Source organism: Phyllosticta citribraziliensis (assembly GCF_038025025.1).
Source record: "Phyllosticta citribraziliensis strain CPC 17464 chromosome Unknown J3D65scaffold_8, whole genome shotgun sequence".
Classification (NCBI taxonomy): Eukaryota; Fungi; Ascomycota; class Dothideomycetes; order Botryosphaeriales; family Phyllostictaceae; genus Phyllosticta; species Phyllosticta citribraziliensis.
This window is the reverse complement of record NW_027117345.1, coordinates 695,413-717,554: the sequence shown is the minus strand read 5'-3', so window position 1 is coordinate 717,554 and position 22,142 is coordinate 695,413. Positions and strand designations below refer to the sequence as shown.

Here is a 22,142-nt window from a genome sequence, read left to right as displayed (position 1 = left end):
AGTATATAAACTAATTCTTAAAGGAGTTATAGAGATATATATTAATATATCTATATCTTTATATATTTTACTCCCCTATTTATAAAATCTAACTATTTCCTTTATAAACTTATACTCCTTTAGGTTTTACTTATTTCTACTTACTTTACTAGTTTAGTAATTCTCCTATAAGGGCTAGGCCTAGAATATCTAAATATCTAATTTTAACTACTAAAAAAATACCTAGGAAAGAATAGTAATATATATATATATATATATACTCCTAATATAGTTATAACCTAATAGGATATATAATATATAAGCTATATAGAACTACTAGGATATCTATCCTTATCTCTTATAGTCTTATACTTAAGAGGGATATTAAACTAGATAAATAAATAAATAAATATAAGACTTACTCTACTATATACTATAATAGTTATTAAACTATATAAATAAAATAAAGTAAAAATTAAAACTCCTTATCTATTAATTATTAATTCTTAGTAGTTAGTATTAATTTACTCTAAAAGGTGCTATAATAGTAGCTTCTAGAGAATATAATAAGTTAATATAGTGTCTTTTAAAACTAATTTCCTCTCACCTAGAGTATGTAGACAACCATGAGCCTCGAATATGAAGTAAGGGAATTGGCCTAGATCAATCCCAGATAAAGTCGGTGCCAACGAGAAGCAACATCTTGACAAAGAAGCAAAAAATTGTCATCATGAATGCAGTGCGAAAACATGTCGTCTAGTTGGTGCTCTCGGTCCTGTACAGATTGGCTCGAGTATGCAGTGAGGTTAGCGCCCCATGCAGATGCCATGGAGCCGGGTCTCGCTGCTGATTGACCGTCGATACTCCGAGGGAGGACTGATCCAGAATCAGGGGGGGCGGTGTGCTCAGATCCAACTTGGTCACTCGACACCGCATTGACGTTCGTTGGGCGCCCCTGCCAGGCAATAGCCGTAGAGGACGAGCGCGGGCGATGCTGCTGAAGCGAATATGAATCACTCATGCCTTGGAGGCTCTGCTCGATTTGGCGGGGCGATTCAAGATCGGGACCGCCCACTCCGAGTGCTGTGGTGGCTGAAGAGTTAGTGTCTCCATGGGAAGGGTGTGCAAGTCTCGGTGGCACCAAAGGTGGCAGATTTGCCGAAGAAGCGAGTGCACTGGTGCGCCGATGCTGGTCGATGTCATCAATTGGAGTCTGGTTTGGTGTCGTCTTTCTTTTCGAGGCTGTCCTTGACCCAGGCAAAGATTGCGTCGAACTGGAGGGCGGGCGAGAAAAAGGCAATTCACGCCTGGGAGGCATCTGGCCAGGACGTCCAAGATCAGCAGTGGGCGCTGTAGATGGCCGCAAAGGTGGCCTTTCAACGATGGTCGGAAGTTGAGATACAGAGAGGGCCGAACTCGTTGGACGTCGAATTTCTTGCCGAGCGTGCCAAACATCTACCTTTGGAGGTGAAGAGGGGGGAAGCGATGAACTGAAGTTGGGAACAGAGTGGGAAGATGAAGCCCGGCTGGCTGGTTTTGGCAGAGCAGGGCTTTCAGAGATCTGTATCCCAGCTCTGTAAATGACGTCGTAAGCGATCCGAAAGTCGTCTTCAGATGAGAATCTCAGTTGAAATCTTCTCGCCTGTGTGAAGTTAGTACAAGGCAAGCAAATGGCGATGCGCAAACGGCCAGGCACACCATTCCATCTGGCAAACTGTACTTGATTGCCACGATGGGCGTGCCTGGACGAATCATGGCCGAAATGGGAAGTTCATGAATGCGCAAATGGCGGTTCCTGTTCCGCGCGTCTGCAAGCACAGCATCTGCTTGTTGAACGTTGCGCACGATGTCGACCGCCTCCTGCGCAGACAATTAGACTGGTCACACGCAAACAATGGCAACAAGCTCTTGAAAAGTACCAGCAGCTCAGCTCCTCGGACTACTTTGAGAAGTCGAGCAGGACCAAAGTCGCCATGTTGGTCTTGAGCAGGTTGCAGGGAATCGAAGGCGACGAGTAAATCGGGCGAGGAAACGTGGGCCCAGTTGAAGGGCTCCGACTGCTGAGCGGTAGAAGAATACTTGAGGAGAGGGAGCGTGGCCACAGAGGAGGACATGACGATGGTGAGTGAGGTGAGGTGAGGATGGATTGATTGATTTCCTTGAAGTCACAGCCCAAGGTCGAGCAGAGTCCGGGCTAGTCCCAAAGGGGCATGCTTGACGAGGGCGGGCAGGCAAGGAAGGAAGCGACCGAACCAAGACTGGGACCTCTCGTAACTCGTTCCGGATCCGTTGTGCTGCACGTCCCGTTGATCGTGCGCGTCGGGCCTGTCACCGCGCCGCGCATGAGACCTGCCCTCTTTGCTCGTTTCGCCCATCACCATGGCACCGGCCAGACCGCGCGAACCCTCCACAGACACATCTTCCAGCTCCAGCTACGACGATTTCCTCACCAGGCTTGAGCACTATCACGCATCCAGAGGGTACGTCTCTACTTTTGCTGCACGACGCCATCTGGGTCAACCGCTCACTCGTGTCGCAGCACAACCCTAGAGCGCGACCCCAAGATTGGCCAACGCCAAATCAACCTCTTGCGCCTCTACGAGCGCGTCTGCGAAGAAGGCGGGTACGATCGCGTTTCCGATACCAAGAACAACAGGCTAGCATGGCGGAGGATTGCTGCTGAATTCCTCCCCTCGCACGCCAACCCCCCCACACAAGCCTTTCTGATCAAGACTATTTACTACAAGAACCTTGCGTGCGTACGCCCTTGCATCCCCCACCGCATCCGTGCCCGCGAGGCTGACCGACAGCGCAGCGCCTACGAGATAACAAACTTCCACGGCAAGGAGCCTCCGCCCAAGGAGATTCTGGAAGACGTATCTGCCAGAGGAGGCGATCTGCTTACGCGCACCAAGGAGAACTTTGTTGGATCGACAAAGCGCGGATCGGAAAATTTGGCAAACGGCCAGGAAAAAGACAGCGACGAGTCGGAAGACGACGAACAGAAAACCCCGAAGGAAGACAAGATGGACGTTGATGAGCCCGGCAGCACTGGTGGAAGGGTTACTAGAGGTGAGTAAGAGAAGCTCGTGGTGGTGCTCATCCTGCACATCTTGGGCAGATGACTATCTTCCGTGCAACTTGCTCTCTTGTCCACTACCGCAAGTTTTGCACACCGATATTCGACTGACTGTCGACATACAGCTCTCCGAAATGCGCCTCCACAGCGGGTTCTTTTCCAGCCAGAGGCGAGCGCAACCCGGCAGACTCGATCGAGCGGCCATCATAATTCCCCAACTCCAGCCACCAACTCCTACTCACAACAGAATGGTGTCCATGGCACCAGTGGCAATATCACGAGTCTGATCGCCAATTACGAACCGAAGCCGGTGCTCCCATCCAATGTGAAGCCGGTTACAACGCCTAGCAACAACCCCGACTATTTTCGTAATTTACGGAATAAGCTTGCCAGCCGCAAGTCTGGACTGTCCTACCCGAATAAAGGGATGATGCTCCCAGGCAGTAAGTCGACCAAGTAATCTCACCCTTAAAGTTGAGGTCGTGACTAATGGGATGCCATCTTAGCTGGATTCGCTGGGCCTAATATATACATTCGTGCCCTTCTGGCCCTAAAGTCGGGAAACGTCGAGGAGGAAGCTTATGCCCTTCATCATCTCGTAAAAATATCCCACGAGCGCGGCGACAAGTATCGTTTTGACGGCTTCCCTGGCCTGGCCGAAGCACTCGTAGAGAGGTTGCTTGAAATTAGCACCTTGTTCTATGGCGTACGATGGGAGATATGTTATGTCGAGGATGATTCCTTGCTGCAGCGCAACGACACACTGAATGGAATCAGTGGAACGTCGGATATCTTGAACAAGATCCACTCACACGCGCTCTTGGCCTTGACAGACGACGAAGTCCAAACAAAGGATTTCAGCGAAGCCCTTGGTCGCATCCACGAGGCCGGTTTGGTCGTCCGGAATCTTGTCATGCTTGACGCTAACGCCTACTACGTCTCCCAGCTCCCGCAGATCCGAGACTTCATCACAATCGCCCTCAACCTCCCGCGCCGCGCTTCTGTCGTGGAATTGAAACACTACGCTTTGGAGATTGCGGAACAGCTGACGAGGTATTGGATCATCAACTCCGATCACCCTCTTTACCAGACGCTCCTTGCACAACTAGACTCGAACGACAGAGCGCTCATCATAACTTCTCTCCGTGCTCTCTCGCGCATAGCCATGAGTGCAAGCCCAAGCTACGAGCTCCTAGGCATCCCTACTCGGATTGTCCAACAAGTATGCGAATGGATGCTTGTAGAGGACGAGCATCTTAGAGAGGCATGTCTGGACTTCCTCTACCTCTACACGACTACAACCGAGAACGTCGCAACCCTGGCTGAGAGCGTTGATATTGAGGGGTTGGTCAGAGTGCTTACACGGCTGCTGCTCCACAACGCACAAAGCACGAGGATGCCCGCTCCATCTCGATTGCCTGCGAGAGCGCCGCCTCCTGCTCCTGAGACGGCAGCAAAGCTTGCAGGTGCGGTGATCGACCAGCTGATTGCTGTTGATGAACCTGACCGCAGCTCACAGTGGTACGTGAATTTTGCCAAATGTCCCAGAAAACGATCTGACAAGCTTCACAGGCTGAAAACATGCTTTGAGGAGGACCCGAGCGGTGAAATAACCCAGATCGCCCTCTGGACAGCATACAATGCAGCATTCAACGGGCCAATCCAGAAAGCGCAAGCCCAGCATCAGGCATCTTCGCTTCCCTCAACTCCAGGCAGCAATGCGCCCCCGGCAAACCAGGGAAAACCACCAAAGCCCCTGATGGCCGCTAAAGATTTCATTACCAACGTCTCGACGACATTTCCCACAGCATCGGCACAGGTTGTAAATTCCGGGGGCACATCGAAATACACAATCAAGGGAATACGCCCAAGGACTATCCCGGTGGATCTGCGGAACAGACCGTTCATCAAATGCATGTGGCTTTCGGACTCGGCTTTTTCGGATGGATCCAAAGCAAGAGGCGAGGAATGTGGCGAATTTGTCAAAGAAGCCAAGCAGATGTGGGACCACGTCCTGTCGACGCATCTTGGATGCTCAAAAGATGCCAACGGCAAATGGCATGTGGAGGACTCGCCAACAAACGGGGTGAAAGAGGAGAGCGCGACGCCTGACAAGAAATACGACTGTCTCTGGGGGGGCTGCCGGCGTTTTTCGAGGAACGGAGAAGGAGCGGCCGTTCTCGACGTTGCAAGACACGTGATAACGCATTTGCCAGACGGCTCAGAAAAGGCCCCGCAACGGAACCAACACAATCGGTCTGTCGCAGCTTCGGCTGTGCCAGCACGAACGACCGACCAGCATCCCCAACAAGCGTCGTACGGGCCCTATGGACCATCCAACGGACGACATGTCGGTTTCAACGGGACCCGAATGGATCATCTCAGCGAAATGAAATGGCTCAATACGGCCTTCGATGGACTGACAGTTGCGCAAGGTCTTTCGGGGGGATCCGTGATGGTCCTGCGCAACCTCGCTCGACGCTTGGCCGTGGTTTCTGCGGGGCGGGGTGCGGAGGCGGGCGTTGACGTTGATGCCGGAGACGGCGGTGGCGAGAAAACAGTCAGCGTGCAGGGAGAAAATTTGGTGCGAAAGGCCTTCGCCCCGGTCATGGAGGAGTTGTTCTTCGTCATGGCACACAATCAGTCGCTCAAGGAGGCTCTCCACGACTTGATATGTGAAGTCGTAGATGTCGACGGGTGAAAAGCATGGGACACATGTATGATAGAGGTGGCGTTTTTAAGGGTGGCCAAGGCCAGGACTCGGAAAGAAGTGTGAGCCACGAGGGTTGGCTCGGCGTTGATCATCGGCGTCTCAGAGATGACTTCAGCATACCCAGGAAATGAGGCTCAGAGCAACGCAAGTAGAATCAATTGCACATCAACGGTCTGCCGGGTCGTGCAAGGGTGAAAGGATCGACTGGAGGGATGCTGGAATGGATCCGCCCGCGTGGCTGGTGCTAGTGCCGCTTGACCGGCATGCAGGGACCAAAGCTTCCACCATGACGGTTCTGTGTCTGCTTGACGGAGCTTTATGTTGTAAGCACTCGCATAGACCCCAGAAATCAATGGACATTTCTGTGCTCAGCATACGGTCAACTGACCCTCGACAGTCTGCAGCGGCCGCGTCAGTGCCAAATGGAGTCGCGGGAGCTAGAAGCTGGGCATGCAAGGTGAGATCCCCGCTGGCAATGCTTGACTGCACTCCTCTTCTTCCCTTTGTAGCATAGCCGTCCATGCTGTCGTCTCAACAGTCGAGTCCCACGGCATCTTTGTATCACCGCCGAGATTAGGCAAAACATCAGCCGGTTGCCCACCGCTTTGGCAGTCGTCACCATGGCGAGAGCATTCGTCACCATGGCGCCCACATGGCCACAGGCCAAATCGCCTGCCTATTTCCATCGTAAATCAGTGTGTCATGATGTAACAAGCATGATGAGCGCCATGGGAGCACAGTGGACTATTGCTCGCGTTCTCGGGAATCTTCAAGGTCTTCCAGGATTTCATCCGCAGCTTGTCATGAAAAAAACAATATCTCAATGTCTGATGTCTAATGTCATTAAGTCGATATCCAATATCTTCTTTGGGATGCATCGCGGCACTTCTGCGACGGATGACCAGGGTTTGGATGATGAGGCGGCGAGGAAGAGCAAATCACTTGATCAAAAGCAACGTACGCTGCAGAGCGCAACGCACTCATCAGCCAGAGGCGGTATCAATCATCAGGGACACCAATACCGACGCCCGACCCCCAGCCTAGACTATCGCGTAAAAGCAATTCAGCACTGTGTCTTCGAAGCCACCCTCCCCCAAAAAGTGCCCAACTAACGCGTCGGAGGAGATGGAGAGAAAAAGAAAAAACCACTCAGAGATTTCGTCATGGCGCCATCCAAGAAGCGGACCAACGGCTATCCGGACCGGATCCAGAGCCATTGAAGCGGTGCTTGCCACGATCCGAGTTCCGCGCTCGCTACCTGGGTTGCCGGAAACTCTTCAGTTTCCTTGTGCAGCAGAAGAAGAGGAGGCGACAAGACGAATAGTGGCCGAGGGAGCCGTAGGAATGTCGTGAGTGGTGTTGCAAGCTCAACCGTCAAGTCTCCAACAGCGCAAGAGATGACCCAGGGGCCAGTAGGATGCATTTCGTCTTGTTGTCAAGGTGCCAGAGAGTCAGCAGGAAGAGGCGCAGGGACTTGACGTCGTCGTTGGAGGGTGGCTGGTGTCGTCGACGACTCGGCCGACTGGCTACTCAAGTGTCGGTGGCTGGACCAGTGGCCACAAACTAAACAATTTGGCCAGGAAACACGCGTCAATCTCACTGTTGGCGTCTAGCGGCTCCCCGCTCCTCCATGTCCGACATAGGGCTGACCCTTCTCTGTCACCTCGCTGACAGTGCAGCCGACGTCCGGTAAGCGCGTCAGCGACGTCTCTTCCTGCAACCGCCTGTCAGTCTAATGACGTTGGCTCCGTTGGGCCTCTTTTCCTATAAGTAATTACACCGCTCTTCTGTTCTTGTTGCCCCATCACCATCTCTCTGCCTCTCTCTCCAAGAACAACAAGAACAGAAACAATCACCCCACACTTGAAAATGAAGTCTCAGACCATCTTCGTCGCTGCCGTGGCCTCAATGGCCAGCCAAGCATTTGCATGGCCCGCGAACTGCGCTGTATGACCTTGACATCCCAAAAAGTCTGACAATGGGTCCTTTTTGCTAACACACACCGCCAGAACAACTGCGCCAACAAGTGGAACGACTGGAACCAGGGTTCCAGCCTCTGCAAGAACACCACGGCCATCGACGAATTCAACACTTGCATCGGCTCCTCCAGCTGCAGTGACTCGGACAAGAACTGTAAGGCGCTTGTACCCTTGGACTCGGCAGGAACGCTAATGATTCTGGACCAGCCGCCTACCAAGCTATCGCACAAATCTGCGTGAACAACGGTGTCACCATCACTGCTGCCCCTGAAGCCACCTTCGCCGTCACGTCTGGCGGCAGCGCTTGGCCTTCGGCTTGGTCATCCTGGGCCAACGCCAATGGTGGCAGCGTCGGTGCTGCGGGCTGGGCTCCTGGAAATGGTGTCGGTCCCTTTGGCAACGGCAAGAACGGATGGGGTGCCTTTGGCTCCTCTGGCGCGTGGACCAACGGTCCTTGGACTAACTGGTGGGGAGGCTCTGCATGCCCTCCTAGCTCCTGGTCTGGCTGGACTTCGGGACCTTGGTCCACGAACGCCCCTTGGACTACTTGGTCTGCCTGCACGGCTACCACGACTGCTTCCTCGGTCTACACCACAACTTTTGCTGGTAACTCGCCCGGTGTTGCTACGCCGGTTGTGTCGACCGGTACCAGCTACGGCATCAAGGTTGCGCAGGCTACCTCTTCCTCGTCTGCCTCGGCGAGTGGTAGCACGAGCGGCTCCGGCAAGACCACGATCGCCATCGGCTCCATGTTTGCGGCCTTTGTCGCAACGCTGATGGCCATGTAAACTGGAATCCGACTTTGAAGCCAGGGCGCAAATGGGATCGTAAGAGTTGGCGGACGCGCTTATCCCCACGTCATTCCTTTTCTCTGTAATATGGGGTCTTGTTTCGTAAATAATTCCGGTCACCCGGCGACAGAAATTGTACAAGCAGTGTATCAAATCCAATCAAAATATCATTCGACATGCAATTCCGCGCAATCGATCATTGTGAAGTGCATGTTGCAGCCTTGTCTCCGCGCTCCAGACGCGATGTTGCGGGGTTGTTGTAGATACATGGCCGAGGCTGAACGCTGCGGACCGGAGGGTGGAGGCGGATCGATTGATTGATTGAAACGTAGAGGACCAAGCCTGAGGACGTCATGTCGACGAGTCTGTGCCAAATGGCGGCCGCACGTGTGGGAGCTCTTCTCCCTCATCGGCCAAGCATGTTGGCGGGCCGTTCGTGTTGGAGCATGTCGCAGTCACGTTGGCCGGGTCGAGGTGGCAGGTATAAGGGACAGATGGACGGACAGACGGATGAGAAACGTCTGTGGTCGACGTAAAAGTGACAGACGTAAGACTGTTGTTGTTGGATTGTTGGTCGCGTTTCGATTGTCCCGCGAACATCATCCGCGGCATTATTCATCCTATCTCATCGACTCCCGTTCCGCCCGCCGCGTCCACCACAAATCGCCCACCCGTCAGCCAGACTCAAAGCCTGCCCCCGACTGTACAATTTCACTGCAAACCAGCTTCACCAAAGCGACCACCGCCTCCAGTCTTCGCTGCCTGCACCGCGCCCGAAGCCCCTCGACCGTTCTCGACCTCGTCATCGCGTCCCGCTCGCTGCCCCACCTGCACCCGTTCGCGTCCGCCACTGGCCCGTTGTTGAGTGTCTTCTTGCGCTCCTCTTCGCTCCTGGAGACTTCCTTGCGCTTCGCATCCAGGCACCTTTAAATCGCCTTGACTCTGCGCAGTCATAGCCAGGTCGCCTCATCGCCGAAGCACACGGAAGCCCGTCTCCAACATCTGTTGCTGCACATGAGTGGACATCTTTGGAAATACTACTTCGAAGATGACCTCGAGAACTTCCGGCACCTGCTGGAAGGCAATCTTCGCGCGCCACCGTCGTCGAGACGGAGCGCTGGCCCATCCAATCTCGCCACCAGCCTAGAAAGCCCAAGCAGTCTAGGAACGAGCCCAACGATGATGACACGGCCAAAGGCGGACCTCGCGACCAGATACAGAGGATTCATCACGTTGACCAGGGCAGATATCAATTCCAAGGATGGCAACGGTCTGACCGTCCTCCACCACGCTGCAACTTCGACCAGTGAGAGCTCCTTCGATTTCGCCACTGCGCTCTTGGAACATCCTCAGATTGACCTTTACGCCCAAGACTTCGAAAACGGTTGGACATCATTGCATCGAGCTTTTTACTTTGGCAATATTTCGATCGCGCGCGCAATCATTGACCGCGACGTCAAAGATGCGCTTGGTCATGGTACCGGCGGAGTGGTTGCTCATGCTGGCGGACTTGTGAAAATCAAAGATCGCGAAAACAACGGACCGTTGGACCTGTTCGCCACTACCATCAAGGACCGCACTTTGCGCCCTCAACTCCATGAATGGACTGGCAGTGGGGACGAGGGCGACCACGAGGAAACCTGGATGTACGAAGACTCTGGAGATGACGACCGACCGGCTCGACGGAAACTTGCGCCATCGGTGGATATTGCTGGGGACGAATTATTCATGTTCGGGAGTAACAGGAACGTCACACTGGGATTTGGCGATGAGGACGATAGGCAACACCCCGAACGTCCAGTTCTCCGGCGGCCGGACCATCTTCTCAAGCGATTTTATCGAGAGCATCTGGAGAGACAATACATGGAAGATCCTGAACGACAGCTCCCAAATTCTCATGACCTGATGGTTTCTGATCTCCCAACCTTCATTCGAAGCACCCCATTGGTCGTCCAGGACGTCCAGCTTTCTAAGCTCCACACGGCTGTGATTACTTCAGATCCAGTGGCGAATCTGTACATCTGCGGCCATGGACCCGGTGGTCGACTCGGAACAGGCACTGAGACAACCCAATTCCAGTTTGTGTGTATCGAAGGAGGAGGACTTGCACACAAGCGGGTTCTCGCGGTTGCTTTGGGCCAAAACCACACGCTAGCCATTTCGGACGAGGGGGAGATCTTTTCTTGGGGTAACAATGCGTACGGGCAATTAGGATACAGTCTGCCAAGGACCGCCGTAAAAGATGAGGAGCCGATCCAAACGTTGCCGCGACAGATATTTGGTCCCCTGAAAAAGGAGATTGTCACAGGTGTCGCTGCCTCAAGACTTCACTCGGTGACGCATACCTCGTCTGCTCTCTACACGTTCGGAAAAAACGAAGGCCAACTAGGGATTGTCGACTCCGACGCACGATCACTTCAATTCCAGGTCACTCCACGTCGTGTCGCTGCTTCGTTATTCACTTCGCCCATTAGGTCAGTTAGCGCCATCGACAGGGCCACGACCTGCCTTTTAGAAAACCACGAAGTTTGGGTCTTTGCAAATTACGGCTATGCGAAGATATCGTTCCCTCTGGATGGCTTCTCAAACCACTTCCTCAAGTCGAGCTTCCTTACCACAAAGTACGACAGTAAACCCAACCAAATCTGCAAGATTGTCTCCGGAGGAGATTCTATTTGCGCCATGTCTACAGCCGGAGAAGTTTACACCGTCACTGTCAACAAGCGCTCTGAAACAGCTCAAGATAGAGATACATCTACGACGAACCCAAGCAAAATCCGGGGCGCTCTATCCCAGCCTTACCGCATATGGTCTTTGAAGAAGGGCCATATGGCCGCGCGCGATGTCGACGTTGACCAAGATGGATCTATTATTCTCACCACCGATGCCGGCACCGTTTGGCGCAGAGTCAAAAGAACCAAGATCAAGGATGCAACGGCCTCTGGAACTGGTGACTACAAGCCGAAAGACTACAAGTTTCAGCGTGTGCCTGGCCTTACAAGAGTCGTCGCCGTCCGAGCCTCTGCATTTGGTGCATATGCCGCTGTCCGCAAGGACTGTGACGTCACGAGAAAACAAGTATTGGTTGATGAGCAAGCTCTTTGGGAAGACATCCAGCCCCTGCTGCCCTTCAACGATTGGTTTAAGGGAGTCGATGTGCATTCCAACAGCTCGGACTCTCCCAATCATGAGAAGTCTCTTGGATTTCACCATCTCATCAGACGTGCCCTGGATTCGAACGACTTTGACCAAGACCTTGCAGATGCTATCAAGTGGGCGGAAGAAGATTCGGAGTACGACATGGTAGTTGCATCATCACTCGCCGATGCTCGGATCCCAGCCCATCAATTTATCATTGCAAGTCGCAGCAAGGTCCTGCGGCAAGCGTTGTCCGCGCTTCGGAAATCTGGTTCTCACACGCTCTCGGATCCGCAATTTGGAGATTTGGTGTCTTTCAGTATAGAAGAATCTGGCCGAGTTGCAATGACTCTGCACGGCGCGGACTCGCTGACTATGTTCAATTTCGTCCTCTATGCCTACACGGACAATGTGGTCGACTTTTGGCACTATACGAGACAGTCTCCACACATGGCGCTGCGTTACCGTCAAGTCCGGACAGAGCTGATGAGATTGGCAGCGAAGCTGGAGCTGAAGCAGTTGGAACCGGCAGCACGCCAAATGATCAAACCTCGACGATCCTTGACCCAGGATATGCAACACGCCATTCAAGACGATGCGTTCTTCGAGGATGCGGACGTCATCGTGCAACTTGCAGATGGAGAAATTCCGGTCCACAGTGCGCTAATGGTCCAGCGGTGTCCATTCTTCGAGGGCCTTTTCAAAGGCCGCGCCGCTGGTCGATGGCTCGAAGGAAGGCGGTCGGAACCTGGTCAAGCCATCAAGGTTGACCTGGAACATATTGACAAACAAATCTTTGAGCTTGTCCTGCACTATTTATATGCAGATGCTGGCGATGAGATCTTCCACGACTTCGTTTCAGACAATCTCGGAGAGGCTCTTGCTCTAAACGAGTACCTGGACCACATCATGGATGTCTTGTCAGTCGCAAACGAGCTCATGTTGGATAGACTGTCTCAAGTCTGTCAACAAGTGATTGGCCGTCATGGTAAGAGTGCAAGTCCGTCACCTTTTAGCTCTTGCTAATTGATTGTAGTTACTGTGCGCAACGTCTGCCAACTGCTCAATGCCATCTCGCCGTGTGCTGTGACGGAGTTCAAGGACGCGGCACTCGAATACGCCTGCCTAAGCTTGGAAGCAGTCCTTCAGACCGGCGTTCTCGACGAACTGGATGACGACCTTCTGGTCGAGCTGGATGAAGTTGTCCGCGAAAATCAATTGGCGTACATGCCATTCGCAAGAAGTGGTAGGGCCGAGTTTCTTCTACTGGAAAAGTACCCGGGTCTGGCAGAACAGATAGACCGTCGGAGACGAGCCAAAGTCGACGCAATATTACTCCAGAACAAATATGCCGAGGACGTTGGTCGAGGACCAATGTCTTTCAGGCCTGGCAGCTTGGACGAGTTGTCGAGTTCTCCCCTCCAGCAAAAGTACCGCAGACGGTCAGGAAAAGACACGAAGATCATCCCAGATAGCCCGTCAATTAGGCCGTCGGCCGAAGGGAATAACGCAACCGCGGACCTTATGTTCGACATGGACGACGAGGTAGACTTGGCCGGTGAACCAAGTGGGAGTGTCGCGTCGAAATTTCAGCCCTCAGAAACTTTGGAGCTGGACCACGAAGTTGTCTCTCCATCGGGCAAGCATCAAGAAGCAACTCCAGCGATAGTACCCAGCATACAATCAAACAGCTCGTGGTTGGCGGACGATGGATTCCCTTCGGCCAGCACCCCATCTCACCGGGCACCTGATAAGCCTTGGGGGACAGCCTCCTTGTCGACGAGCAAGCTGGACTTGAAGGCCATCATGTCTGCCGAGAGCTCTGATAAGCCCTCAAATATTTCACTTGCCCTTTCAGCCCAGGAAAAGAGGGAGGATCGAGGCGCAGGGGCATCTTTTGCGAAGCTGTCACAAAAGGAGCGCAAGAAGCAACAGCAACATGTCACCGCATCGCATCTTGCAAGCGCACTCGAAGGAACCAAACCCACGTCCCCTTGGCAGATGAAATCTCCGGCCACCAAGGCTGTGTCTCCCATTCCTCCGATTGAAACACCCACGCAATCTTCTCCTTGCCAGCAGAAGACTAGCCAGCCGAATACTCCTCAGCTGACCATGCGTCAAACAATTGCGAAGGACGGACCAGCCGCAAAGGCCAAAACTTCTCCGACACAAACACAACGTCCGACGCCATCAACTCCTCAACGCCCCCAATCATCTTCCCACGTGTCCAACGATAATACAAAGCTCACTTCAGCTCCCTCTTCTAATGGGAAGGGGTTTGCAATCAACAAATCCGCCCTTGTATCTCAGCCGCCGCAATCAATCCGCCACATTCAACAAGTGCAGCAGTCGGAACCGTCCCTGCAGTTGTCTATGCAGGAGATTCTGTCGATGCAGGCAGCCGAGAAGGCCATGATCAAAGACGCGGCGGCGAAGCGCAGCCTTCAAGAGATTCAGCAAGAGCAAGAGTTCCAGGAATGGTGGGATAAGGAGAGTAGGAGGGTCATGGAGATCGAGGCAGCGAGGAACAAGACCGTTGAGAGGGACCAGGGAAAGAAGAAGGGTTCCAAGGGGAAAAACAAAGGGGGCAGAGGTGGCGGTGGCGACGTCGGTGCAGGGAACGTCCAAAGAAAAGACGCTACCGACGCGTCTTCTTCTGCCGCAGGCGCAGGGCGCTCGGCAAAGAAGAATGAGAGAGGCGACTCGATTGCGGAAAGTCGACGACCGCAACCAAAAGAGAAGAGCAAGAAGGCAACTGACGTCGACAGCCAGCCCAAGGTTGGTGGCACCTCGAAGACCACCAAAAGCGGTGGCGGCACCGACGTAGTGGCCAAATCAGCAGACCAGCCGGCCTCGAAGACTTCCACGGCACCGTCTATGAGCGCGCCCAAGGGCCCTCGGCGTGGCGGAGGCAGAAGTCGCGGCGGCGGATCTGTGCGAGGGCGGCAGAGTCGAGAGGGTGATCTGAACAAGCCGCAAGTTCAGCAGCAACAGCAGCCGTCTTAGCTCTTTTCTTCGAACCATTCTTTGGTCAGGTGTTGTTATGATGTAAGATACGGACGACCATGCGATTCGTAACTCTCCATGCTCTCCGCTTAGCTCCGGCGGCGAAGCGTGACGAGTACAGGACGACTTGGGCGACTTCTTCTCCACTTTGGGTATTCGGACTTGGGGGGCATCATAGTGCACAACATGTGGTATTCGCTCAGGATTGGGGAGGATATGGTCCCACTGACCTGTTGGCTTCTTGTTTGATACTAGACTTTATAGAGGAAGAGAAATGTAGCTGCCCAGGCGCAATACATGGTCTCAGAATGTGCACAAAGTGCGTGGGAGCTGGTGCAAAGTGAATTGCGATTTGAGGATGGGCATGCCTTAGAACCCAAGGAGAAAGTCTCACCAGTCATGCTTCAAGAAATGGTCACTTCAAGAAATGGTCACCGAATGAGCTACGGATAGTCTTTGGTAAGTCTGAGATGAGTTTCTTGAAGATGTCGATGACAGGCGTTTTCTTCCTGCTGTCCTGGTATGAACAAGCGTAGGACAAGGCCAACCGGCATGGATGCTACAGGATGCTACAAAGGCAAGATCTGAATGTGCTTTTCAATGCAAGCATGACAGCAAACTCCACGAGTCGTCAACAGATGGCCATCAACAGTAAAGTCAGAACCTTGTGCTCTCGCCATGGGCAGTCAAAGTCGACCGCGGCCAAGAGCGGGTATTCTCCGAACCAATGAAAAAATGTGAAAGCTCCAGGATGCTCGGGACAACTCATGCCGAACTCCAGAAATCCTTTTGTCCTTCTCTCTCCCTCCTCTTGACTCTTCCTCGTCTATTTTGAGATGCTGACGCGCTTCTCATAGGCTTTAGATTTGCACTGTGGCCCGGAACATTTTCGCTCGAGTTCTATCGGCAAAGACCTACCTGAACTCGTCCATGAACTTCTTGTGGAAGTCGACGATGCGGCCGACCCACTCGGTGCCGGGTGCCAGGAAGGTGGTGCGGAAGTGGTACGTGCCCTCCTTCTGACCGAAGCCGGAGCCGGGGACTGTACAGATACCCGTGGCGTCGAGCATGCGCAGGGCGTAGAACTCATCAGGCTGGCGACCTTCCTTCTTGGCTTGCTCAATGGCCTTGGCGGGAAGCTTGATGGTCGGGAAGAGGTACATGGAGCCCTGGTTGGCCGTTAGCGTGAGTCAAGACTGATGTAGGGTTTGGAGTACTCACCGCAGGCTCACCACACTCTACACCCTCCATCTTGGTAAAAGCCTGGTACAGCGCAGTGGCACGCTGGTGCAGAGACTTGAAGATGCCGTCGTACTCTTGCTTGTACAAGGGGTAACTGGGCTCGCTCTCCTTGGGCGGGTTGACCATCATTTCCACGATGCACTGACCGATGACGGGCGGGCAGAGCTGAATGCTCACGTATTTGTAAACCTCGGCCTGGACCTTTTCGTCGATGCCCACCATCTCGTAGTAGCCACCGCGGTGTCCACACTCGCCGACCATGCCCTTGGAGACGGAGTGCAACGACGCCAGCTCCACTTGGTCAAACTTGCCGGGCTGCTCCTTTTGCAGATCACGCAGACCCTTCTTAAACGAGATGAATTGACCAGTGAAAACGTTTGTTTGGTACACCTCGTCGGCCATGATGATGAGCTTCTTCTCTGCGGCAAACTCGATCACACTGCGAATGTCGGCAGCGGAGAGAGTGGCACCGGTAGGGTTTCCGGGGTTGATGACAACAATGGCGCGAACGTCTGTGCCATTGGAGATAGCTTTCTCGTACGACGCCTTGATGTCGGCGAAGCTGGTGCCCCAGCCCTGAGCCTCATCGAGGTAGTAGGGCACGGCGGTGGCATTCAGAACGGCGAGGGTAGCGGTGTAGAGCGGGTACTGAGGGATGGGAATCAGGACGCCGGTGTTGGGACTTGCGCAAATGATGTTCAGGAGAGCATTGACACCAGCGGAGGCACCATTACTAAGGAAGATGTTCTTGGGATCCGCCGAGTAGCCGTCTCGCCCTGCACTCGATTAGGACTTGATGGGGGCCATGGAAGTACCAGGAGAAGTCTTACTCTCGATGAACTTGGCCACTTCGTCCCGGATAGCCGGAGCACCTTGGCTCTGACTGTAAGCACCAACACTGCCAACAGCCTTGAGCAGCTTCTCAGCCCTTGCGATGACGTCTTCCTTGTATCCCAGGGCATTCACGAGGACGTCCTTGTGCTCGAGCAGCTTGGGGTTCTCCAAGATACTGGCGACCTGCCTGAAGAAAGTAATGGGCTCCTGGTCGAGCTGCTGGGGGTTGCCGATGTTGGCGGCAATGACGGTGTCAAAGGGCAGGTTGCCCCTTTCGCCGCGCTCCAGCTGGGCTCTGTACTCCTCGCTCTTGACAGCCAGCTCGCCGCGCACGGCATACTTTGCGGCGCGAATGTGGGGGTTGATGTTGTCGATGTTGAGGGACTTCATGGTCGGAGTGGAGGACATGGTACGGCGCGAGAAGGACGGGGAGGAGAGAAGCGAGGCAGCTGTGGAGGTGGTTAAAAAGAAGCACGAAGCACGAAGCACGAACGAAGCACGACTCGGGCTCAGCAGCGGCTCAGAGCAGGAGCGAATGTCATGGTCGAAGGCAAGGACCCCTGTCGACCTGAGTGGTACGTGGGGTCGGGTGTGGGACGTACTGCCGACTGTGGTGGTGACTGCGGAGCGTGACAGGCAAAAACGAGCGCCCGCCGTCAGCTGCGCCGACGAGGCTGAGGCCATGCGGCGCGCTCCCAATCCGCCAATTCCGCTCATTGTGGCAATCGAATACGTCTATATGTCGGCCGCGTCCGTAACGTGTGATGGTAATGATCTGATCGGAATAGGACGGCTCTCGCGTATCTCGCAACAGAGGACCCTGGGAAGAAGACAGAAGAAGCGAAAGACAATGACGACAACGACGACGGCGAGGACGAGGATGACGACGAGGACGACGACGACGACGAGCTGAGAGGGCGACGGGAAGGGTGGAGGGGAGACGTGGGTTAAAAAAAATCAATTCCAAGCGTCGCCCGCCGGCGGCTCGCGCAACTATTTCTGAGACTGGGGCACGCACGCTCATCCCCGCGCTCCCTCCGGTCCCGCTCCGCTAACGGGTCCCGCACCGTTGGTAGAGTAGATTGGACAAAACACCATGCCATTGCTCACTTGCTTGCTTGCATGCATGCATGCGATAGCCATTATTCTACATGCTGTTGGCTCTTCTGCTCCTACCCTCTCCGTCCTGGATCGTCTTGATCGCGGCCGCCCTCAGCCCCGTTCGCTGCCCCTCAGCCTGACGGCCTGTCCGTACTTTTGCAGCTTCGTGATAAGCTGGTCGCCCTGCTTGACCACGTCATTGTACTGCTTGTTCTTGTCGTCGGGTCTGTTGGTCTCAATGATGCCGCGCACTCGGTCTACCGTGCACGGTACTCTGTCCGCCGCAATGAACTTGGCCAGGTCCCTGTCGCGCCTGATTAGCACCACCTCATACCACTCGACTGTTGCGCTTACCTATCGAGAAAGTCGACCGACACGCCAAAGTCATTGGCCATGCTTTGCAGACCCACAACCCTGTAGCTCTGCAAGAGCTGCTGGTAGCCCCGCAGACGCATCTCCCGCACGTACCAACGCCGGTGCTCGTACAGGTACCGGTCGGTGCTGAGAAACTTCTCCTCAACCGCCGCCAGAGCCACAAAGAAGCTGCTGTAGTTGCCCTGGTATAGACTGTTGACCAGGTTGGACAAAGGACCAAAGTCGATCTGCGCCTCGCTCTCAGCGCCGTGTCCCGTCTGCCCAAGCGTCGTGAGGTTGACTGGTGCCGGCGCCGCGACCGATGCCGATGTTGCCTGTCCGTCACCCATTTCCTCGTCGCCGGCAGCTGGTCCCGACGAAAGCGCGCCCGTCAGCGCAGAGAGTTTGTCTTCTCCGTCGCCGAGAATGGCCTTGATTTCCGGAGCATCCACAACCTTGGACTTGAAGTCGACGCGCTTGAGCGAGACCGAACCAGCCAGGACGGCGTAAATGACGAGCGCCGAGTAGCTGCAGAGCTCATAGCTCGTAAACGTCGACAAGCTGTCCAGCAGCAGCGGAGCAGCCTGATTGTAGTTGCGGACGGTTAGGAAGTGGAGACCAGAGTATGCCTTGAGGCGGTTGCGGCGGTCCCAGTCACCGCCGCTCTCGACGAGAGCGGTGGCGCGCTCCACCGACTTCTTCACGAGGATCTTGTCGCCAAAGAAGAGGCCTATGCGAACAATGGCGAGCACGAGGTCGATCTTGGTGCCGAGGATGCCAGTCTTCTCAAAGACGTCTTCGTAAGCCGCGATTGCCTTGTCCTGTAGACGCGTCCATATTAGCTTCGAGACCATAGCCACAGTTTAGGAATGCCGACCTTGTCTCCTACACGCGTCCAGAACTCGGCCCTCTTTCCTCTTGCCGTTTGGATCTCCGTCTCACCGGCCTTCTCCACGGCCTCATCCTCTTCCTTCTGAATCGCCTCCAACTCCTTCTCGTTGTCCGACCGCAGCTCTTCGTAGAGCTTCTCATCCCATGGTAATGTGACATTAAGCGCCGGCTGCTTGGTAGGGGCCAGCAGCGTGCCTATGCTGGAGGAAGCTCGCCGTGGTCGAACGTGCTGCTGTGCGGTGCCTTCGCCGGGGGCATTGAGGATACCCTCTGACGGGTGCGCCAAATGCCGGTAGAGCGGCGCCATCTTGTGCTCCTTGATTACATCTTGGAGCGTCTTGAGGGATGCTTCTTGAGTGGTCTTGGAGGATGACGGGTTGGTGATGTGGAAGATGTGCTGCGAGAGCGACAGGTTGGGGTACTTGGCGTATTGAACGTCTCCCATTGTGGCCGGAGTGGAGGCGTCGGCCAGGTGAAATGGACAGATGGAAGATGTGAGTGCGAAGAGGAGGGCGGATGAGGTGTTGGTGTTGTAAGAGGCGATGACCTGAAGCTGCCGTGGGCTAGGTCGTAGGTAGGTCGGAGAGTCGGCGTGGGTCCAAGCTCTCCGTGGCGGCGTTACTCCGGCCGGCGTCACCTTTCACTTCTCAACCTCCATCCGGGAGCTTGGTCACCCTTCATTACCTTACATTACTTGTAGGTGGACCATCCGACCCCAGGTCACCCTCTTTCAAACAAAATACCCTACCTTATATACCTCCCTATCCGCCACTGCTTCCGCCAATCTCTCTCGACTTCCGCCGCTCCACAAACTTCGCTGCTCGTCACCCACCAAGACAGGCCTTCTCGGCTGCTACATTCTGGAGTTTTGACAAAGGAACGCCGACCTCTTCTACACCTTACTGTCGCTCATTCCCGCCACTCATCAGACCATCAAGATGCCGAGAGAAAGGTTCCCTGCAACAAACAGCAAACGCGCCCGATCGCGCTCACGGTCAAGATCACCGCCCCGCAAGCGACCTGGAGCCGGAGCTCGTACTCGCCGTCCAGTAGATCGCAGGCCGCCTCCGTCCGAGCCCAGAGACCCAGTGGACCCTGAACCAGAAGAAGAACCGCGTTCTCCCTCTCGCTCACCTCCCCGTCAGCTCAAACGCCCGGGCGGTGCCGCTCGAATCACGCAAGCGGAACGCGATGCCGCACGAAGACGCCAGGAAGAACGCGAGCGCGAATTGAGGCAACAACAGCAGGCTGCCGCCGCTGCCAGAGGCGTGCATGACGTCGTCAGACAACATTACAATGCCGTGCCAGAGCGTGGCCGCGAGTGGCGCAAGACCGACAGCAAGATCAAAGGGTTGAGAAGCTTCAACAACTGGGTCAAGTCCTGCATCATCCAGAAGTTTTCGCCTCCAGATGCGAGTTTGGGAGAAGACAACTATGGGCAGAATCTCCTCGTCCTAGATGTTGGTTGCGGAAAGGGTGGGGATTTGCAGAAATGGCAATCGGCACCCAAGCGAGTGGACCTTTACGTCGGCGTGGATCCCGCTGATGTCTCGATCGATCAAGCCCGGGACAGATACAACCAAATGTCCAGACGTCCAAACAGAGGCCGACCACAGCGCATGTTTCAAGGCGAGTTTTTCGTCAAGGATGGGTTCGGAGAATGGCTTGGTGATATTCCCATCGTGCAAGATGTTGGCATTGACCCCAGCGTCGGCCCTGAGGGTGGCGGGATCAGCCAACGTTGGGGTGGAGGCGGGTTTGACGTGGTCTCGATGATGTTCTGCATGCATTACGCTTTTGAAAACGAGCGCAAAGCAAGAGGTATGCTTCGGAATGTCGCCGGAGCTCTCAGGAAAGGCGGCCGCTTCATCGGTGTCATTCCAAACTCGGATGTACTCTCTGCCAAGGTTGAAGAATGGCACAAGAAGCATGGAGGAGCGTCAAAGACTACCAATGGACCATCAGCAGAGGCGGCGGCGGCGGCTGCGGCGGCGGCAGATGACGACGACGATTGGGACCCAGAAAAAAGTCTTGATGACCCGCCGAAGGAGGAAACAGCCGCAGAGGCAGACAAGGAAGAGAAGGAAAACGGGGAAATCGAAGAAGACTGCGTGGAGTGGGGCAACAGCATCTACAGAGTCAAGTTTCCAGGCAAGACACCCCCGGACGGTGTGTTCAGGCCCCCGTTTGGCTGGAAGTACTTCTATTTCCTGGAAGAGGCCGTCGAGGAGGTTCCGGAATACGTCGTGCCATGGGAGGCATTCCGTGCCTTGGCAGAGGACTACAACCTAGAGCTGCAGTACCGCAAGCCCTTCAACGAGATTTGGGATGAGGAGAATGGCGATCCTGTCCTGGGTCCCCTTAGTGAGCGCATGGGAGTGCGAGGCCGGGATCGGGGCCCTTTGCTGATCAGCGCCGAAGAGATGGATGCAGCAAGTGAGTACAACCCTTCCAGAAACGGCCATTCGCCTTCTGACAGCGTCCCCAGGCTTCTACCACGCCTTTTGCTTTTACAAGGTTTAAACATCCACCGAAAGGATTGGTGATCACAACACCTTAAACGCCAATGATTGTCACGAGACACGATACAGTCAACAAATTTGCGCACCAAAGATTTTGCGCACCACAAGACACCGGACCGGCTTTGATCACCCCTCCTTTCCCCATGATACCTGCATATAGATTCAAAGACATTGGGATAAAAAGTTTTTCCATTAGGCTACTTCATTGGGCTACTCTGGCGTTGAGGACACCATTGGTGTTCTGGAGTTGAAGCTCGACAGCATCAGCGTTCTGACTTGATTCTGCACTGTTTTCCAGCCCTTGTGTAGCAGCATAAAAAGCGCATAATGAGCAAGATTCCACGGCAGAGGTGTCTGTCTTTCAAAAAAGTCAGACAAAGCAACAAATCAGTAATATGATCTCCTTTCTCGCCGGTATTAAAGAGCTAGGTGGCATTGGAGTGTAATTGACGATATGCCTAAAATTCCTAGAAAGTAGGGATTTAGAAAGGTTGAGAGTGGTGAGTACTTACT

General features: G+C 54.3%; 7 protein-coding genes across 7 annotated transcripts; 4 read left to right on the top strand and 3 right to left on the bottom strand.

The window, feature by feature from the left end:
* Positions 1–525: 525 nt before the first annotated feature.
* J3D65DRAFT_629563 (uncharacterized protein) lies at positions 526–2,110 on the bottom strand. The gene is made up of 3 exons (XM_066800753.1): positions 1,899–2,110; positions 1,678–1,839; positions 526–1,621 (listed from the first exon to the last, which is right to left on the bottom strand). The coding sequence occupies exons 1-3, from the start codon at positions 2,091–2,093 to the stop codon at positions 638–640; spliced, it is 1,341 nt and encodes a 446-aa protein (XP_066653689.1). The 5' UTR covers positions 2,094–2,110; the 3' UTR covers positions 526–637.
* A 248-nt stretch (positions 2,111–2,358) lies between these two features.
* On the top strand, positions 2,359–5,759 carry J3D65DRAFT_604387 (RSC complex subunit Rsc9; the record flags this gene model as incomplete). The annotated part of the gene is made up of 4 exons (XM_066798265.1): positions 2,359–2,459; positions 2,519–3,051; positions 3,184–3,501; positions 3,565–5,759. 4 exons carry the CDS (start codon positions 2,359–2,361, stop codon positions 5,757–5,759), a joined length of 3,147 nt encoding a protein of 1,048 aa, XP_066653688.1.
* Positions 5,760–7,262: 1,503 nt separating this feature from the next.
* On the top strand, positions 7,263–8,715 carry J3D65DRAFT_430486 (uncharacterized protein). The gene is made up of 3 exons (XM_066796187.1): positions 7,263–7,718; positions 7,781–7,904; positions 7,958–8,715. The coding sequence occupies exons 1-3, from the start codon at positions 7,641–7,643 to the stop codon at positions 8,536–8,538; spliced, it is 783 nt and encodes a 260-aa protein (XP_066653687.1). The 5' UTR covers positions 7,263–7,640; the 3' UTR covers positions 8,539–8,715.
* A 472-nt stretch (positions 8,716–9,187) lies between these two features.
* On the top strand, positions 9,188–14,999 carry J3D65DRAFT_629552 (uncharacterized protein). The gene is made up of 2 exons (XM_066800752.1): positions 9,188–12,667; positions 12,716–14,999. The coding sequence occupies exons 1-2, from the start codon at positions 9,556–9,558 to the stop codon at positions 14,683–14,685; spliced, it is 5,082 nt and encodes a 1,693-aa protein (XP_066653686.1). The 5' UTR covers positions 9,188–9,555; the 3' UTR covers positions 14,686–14,999.
* Positions 15,000–15,599: 600 nt separating this feature from the next.
* Positions 15,600–17,169, bottom strand: J3D65DRAFT_555663 (pyridoxal phosphate-dependent transferase; the record flags this gene model as incomplete). The annotated part of the gene is made up of 3 exons (XM_066797238.1): positions 15,600–15,854; positions 15,907–16,703; positions 16,758–17,169. The coding sequence occupies 3 exons, from the start codon at positions 17,167–17,169 to the stop codon at positions 15,600–15,602; spliced, it is 1,464 nt and encodes a 487-aa protein (XP_066653685.1).
* A 535-nt stretch (positions 17,170–17,704) lies between these two features.
* Positions 17,705–19,654, bottom strand: J3D65DRAFT_629545 (26S proteasome subunit RPN7-domain-containing protein). The gene is made up of 3 exons (XM_066800751.1): positions 19,094–19,654; positions 18,217–19,037; positions 17,705–18,166 (listed from the first exon to the last, which is right to left on the bottom strand). Exons 1-3 carry the CDS (start codon positions 19,550–19,552, stop codon positions 17,974–17,976), a joined length of 1,473 nt encoding a protein of 490 aa, XP_066653684.1. The 5' UTR covers positions 19,553–19,654; the 3' UTR covers positions 17,705–17,973.
* A 391-nt stretch (positions 19,655–20,045) lies between these two features.
* On the top strand, positions 20,046–21,630 carry J3D65DRAFT_646669 (mRNA cap methyltransferase-like protein; the record flags this gene model as incomplete). Its single annotated transcript, XM_066802291.1, has 3 exons — positions 20,046–20,101; positions 20,189–21,543; positions 21,596–21,630. 3 exons carry the CDS (start codon positions 20,046–20,048, stop codon positions 21,628–21,630), a joined length of 1,446 nt encoding a protein of 481 aa, XP_066653683.1.
* Positions 21,631–22,142: the final 512 nt, after the last annotated feature.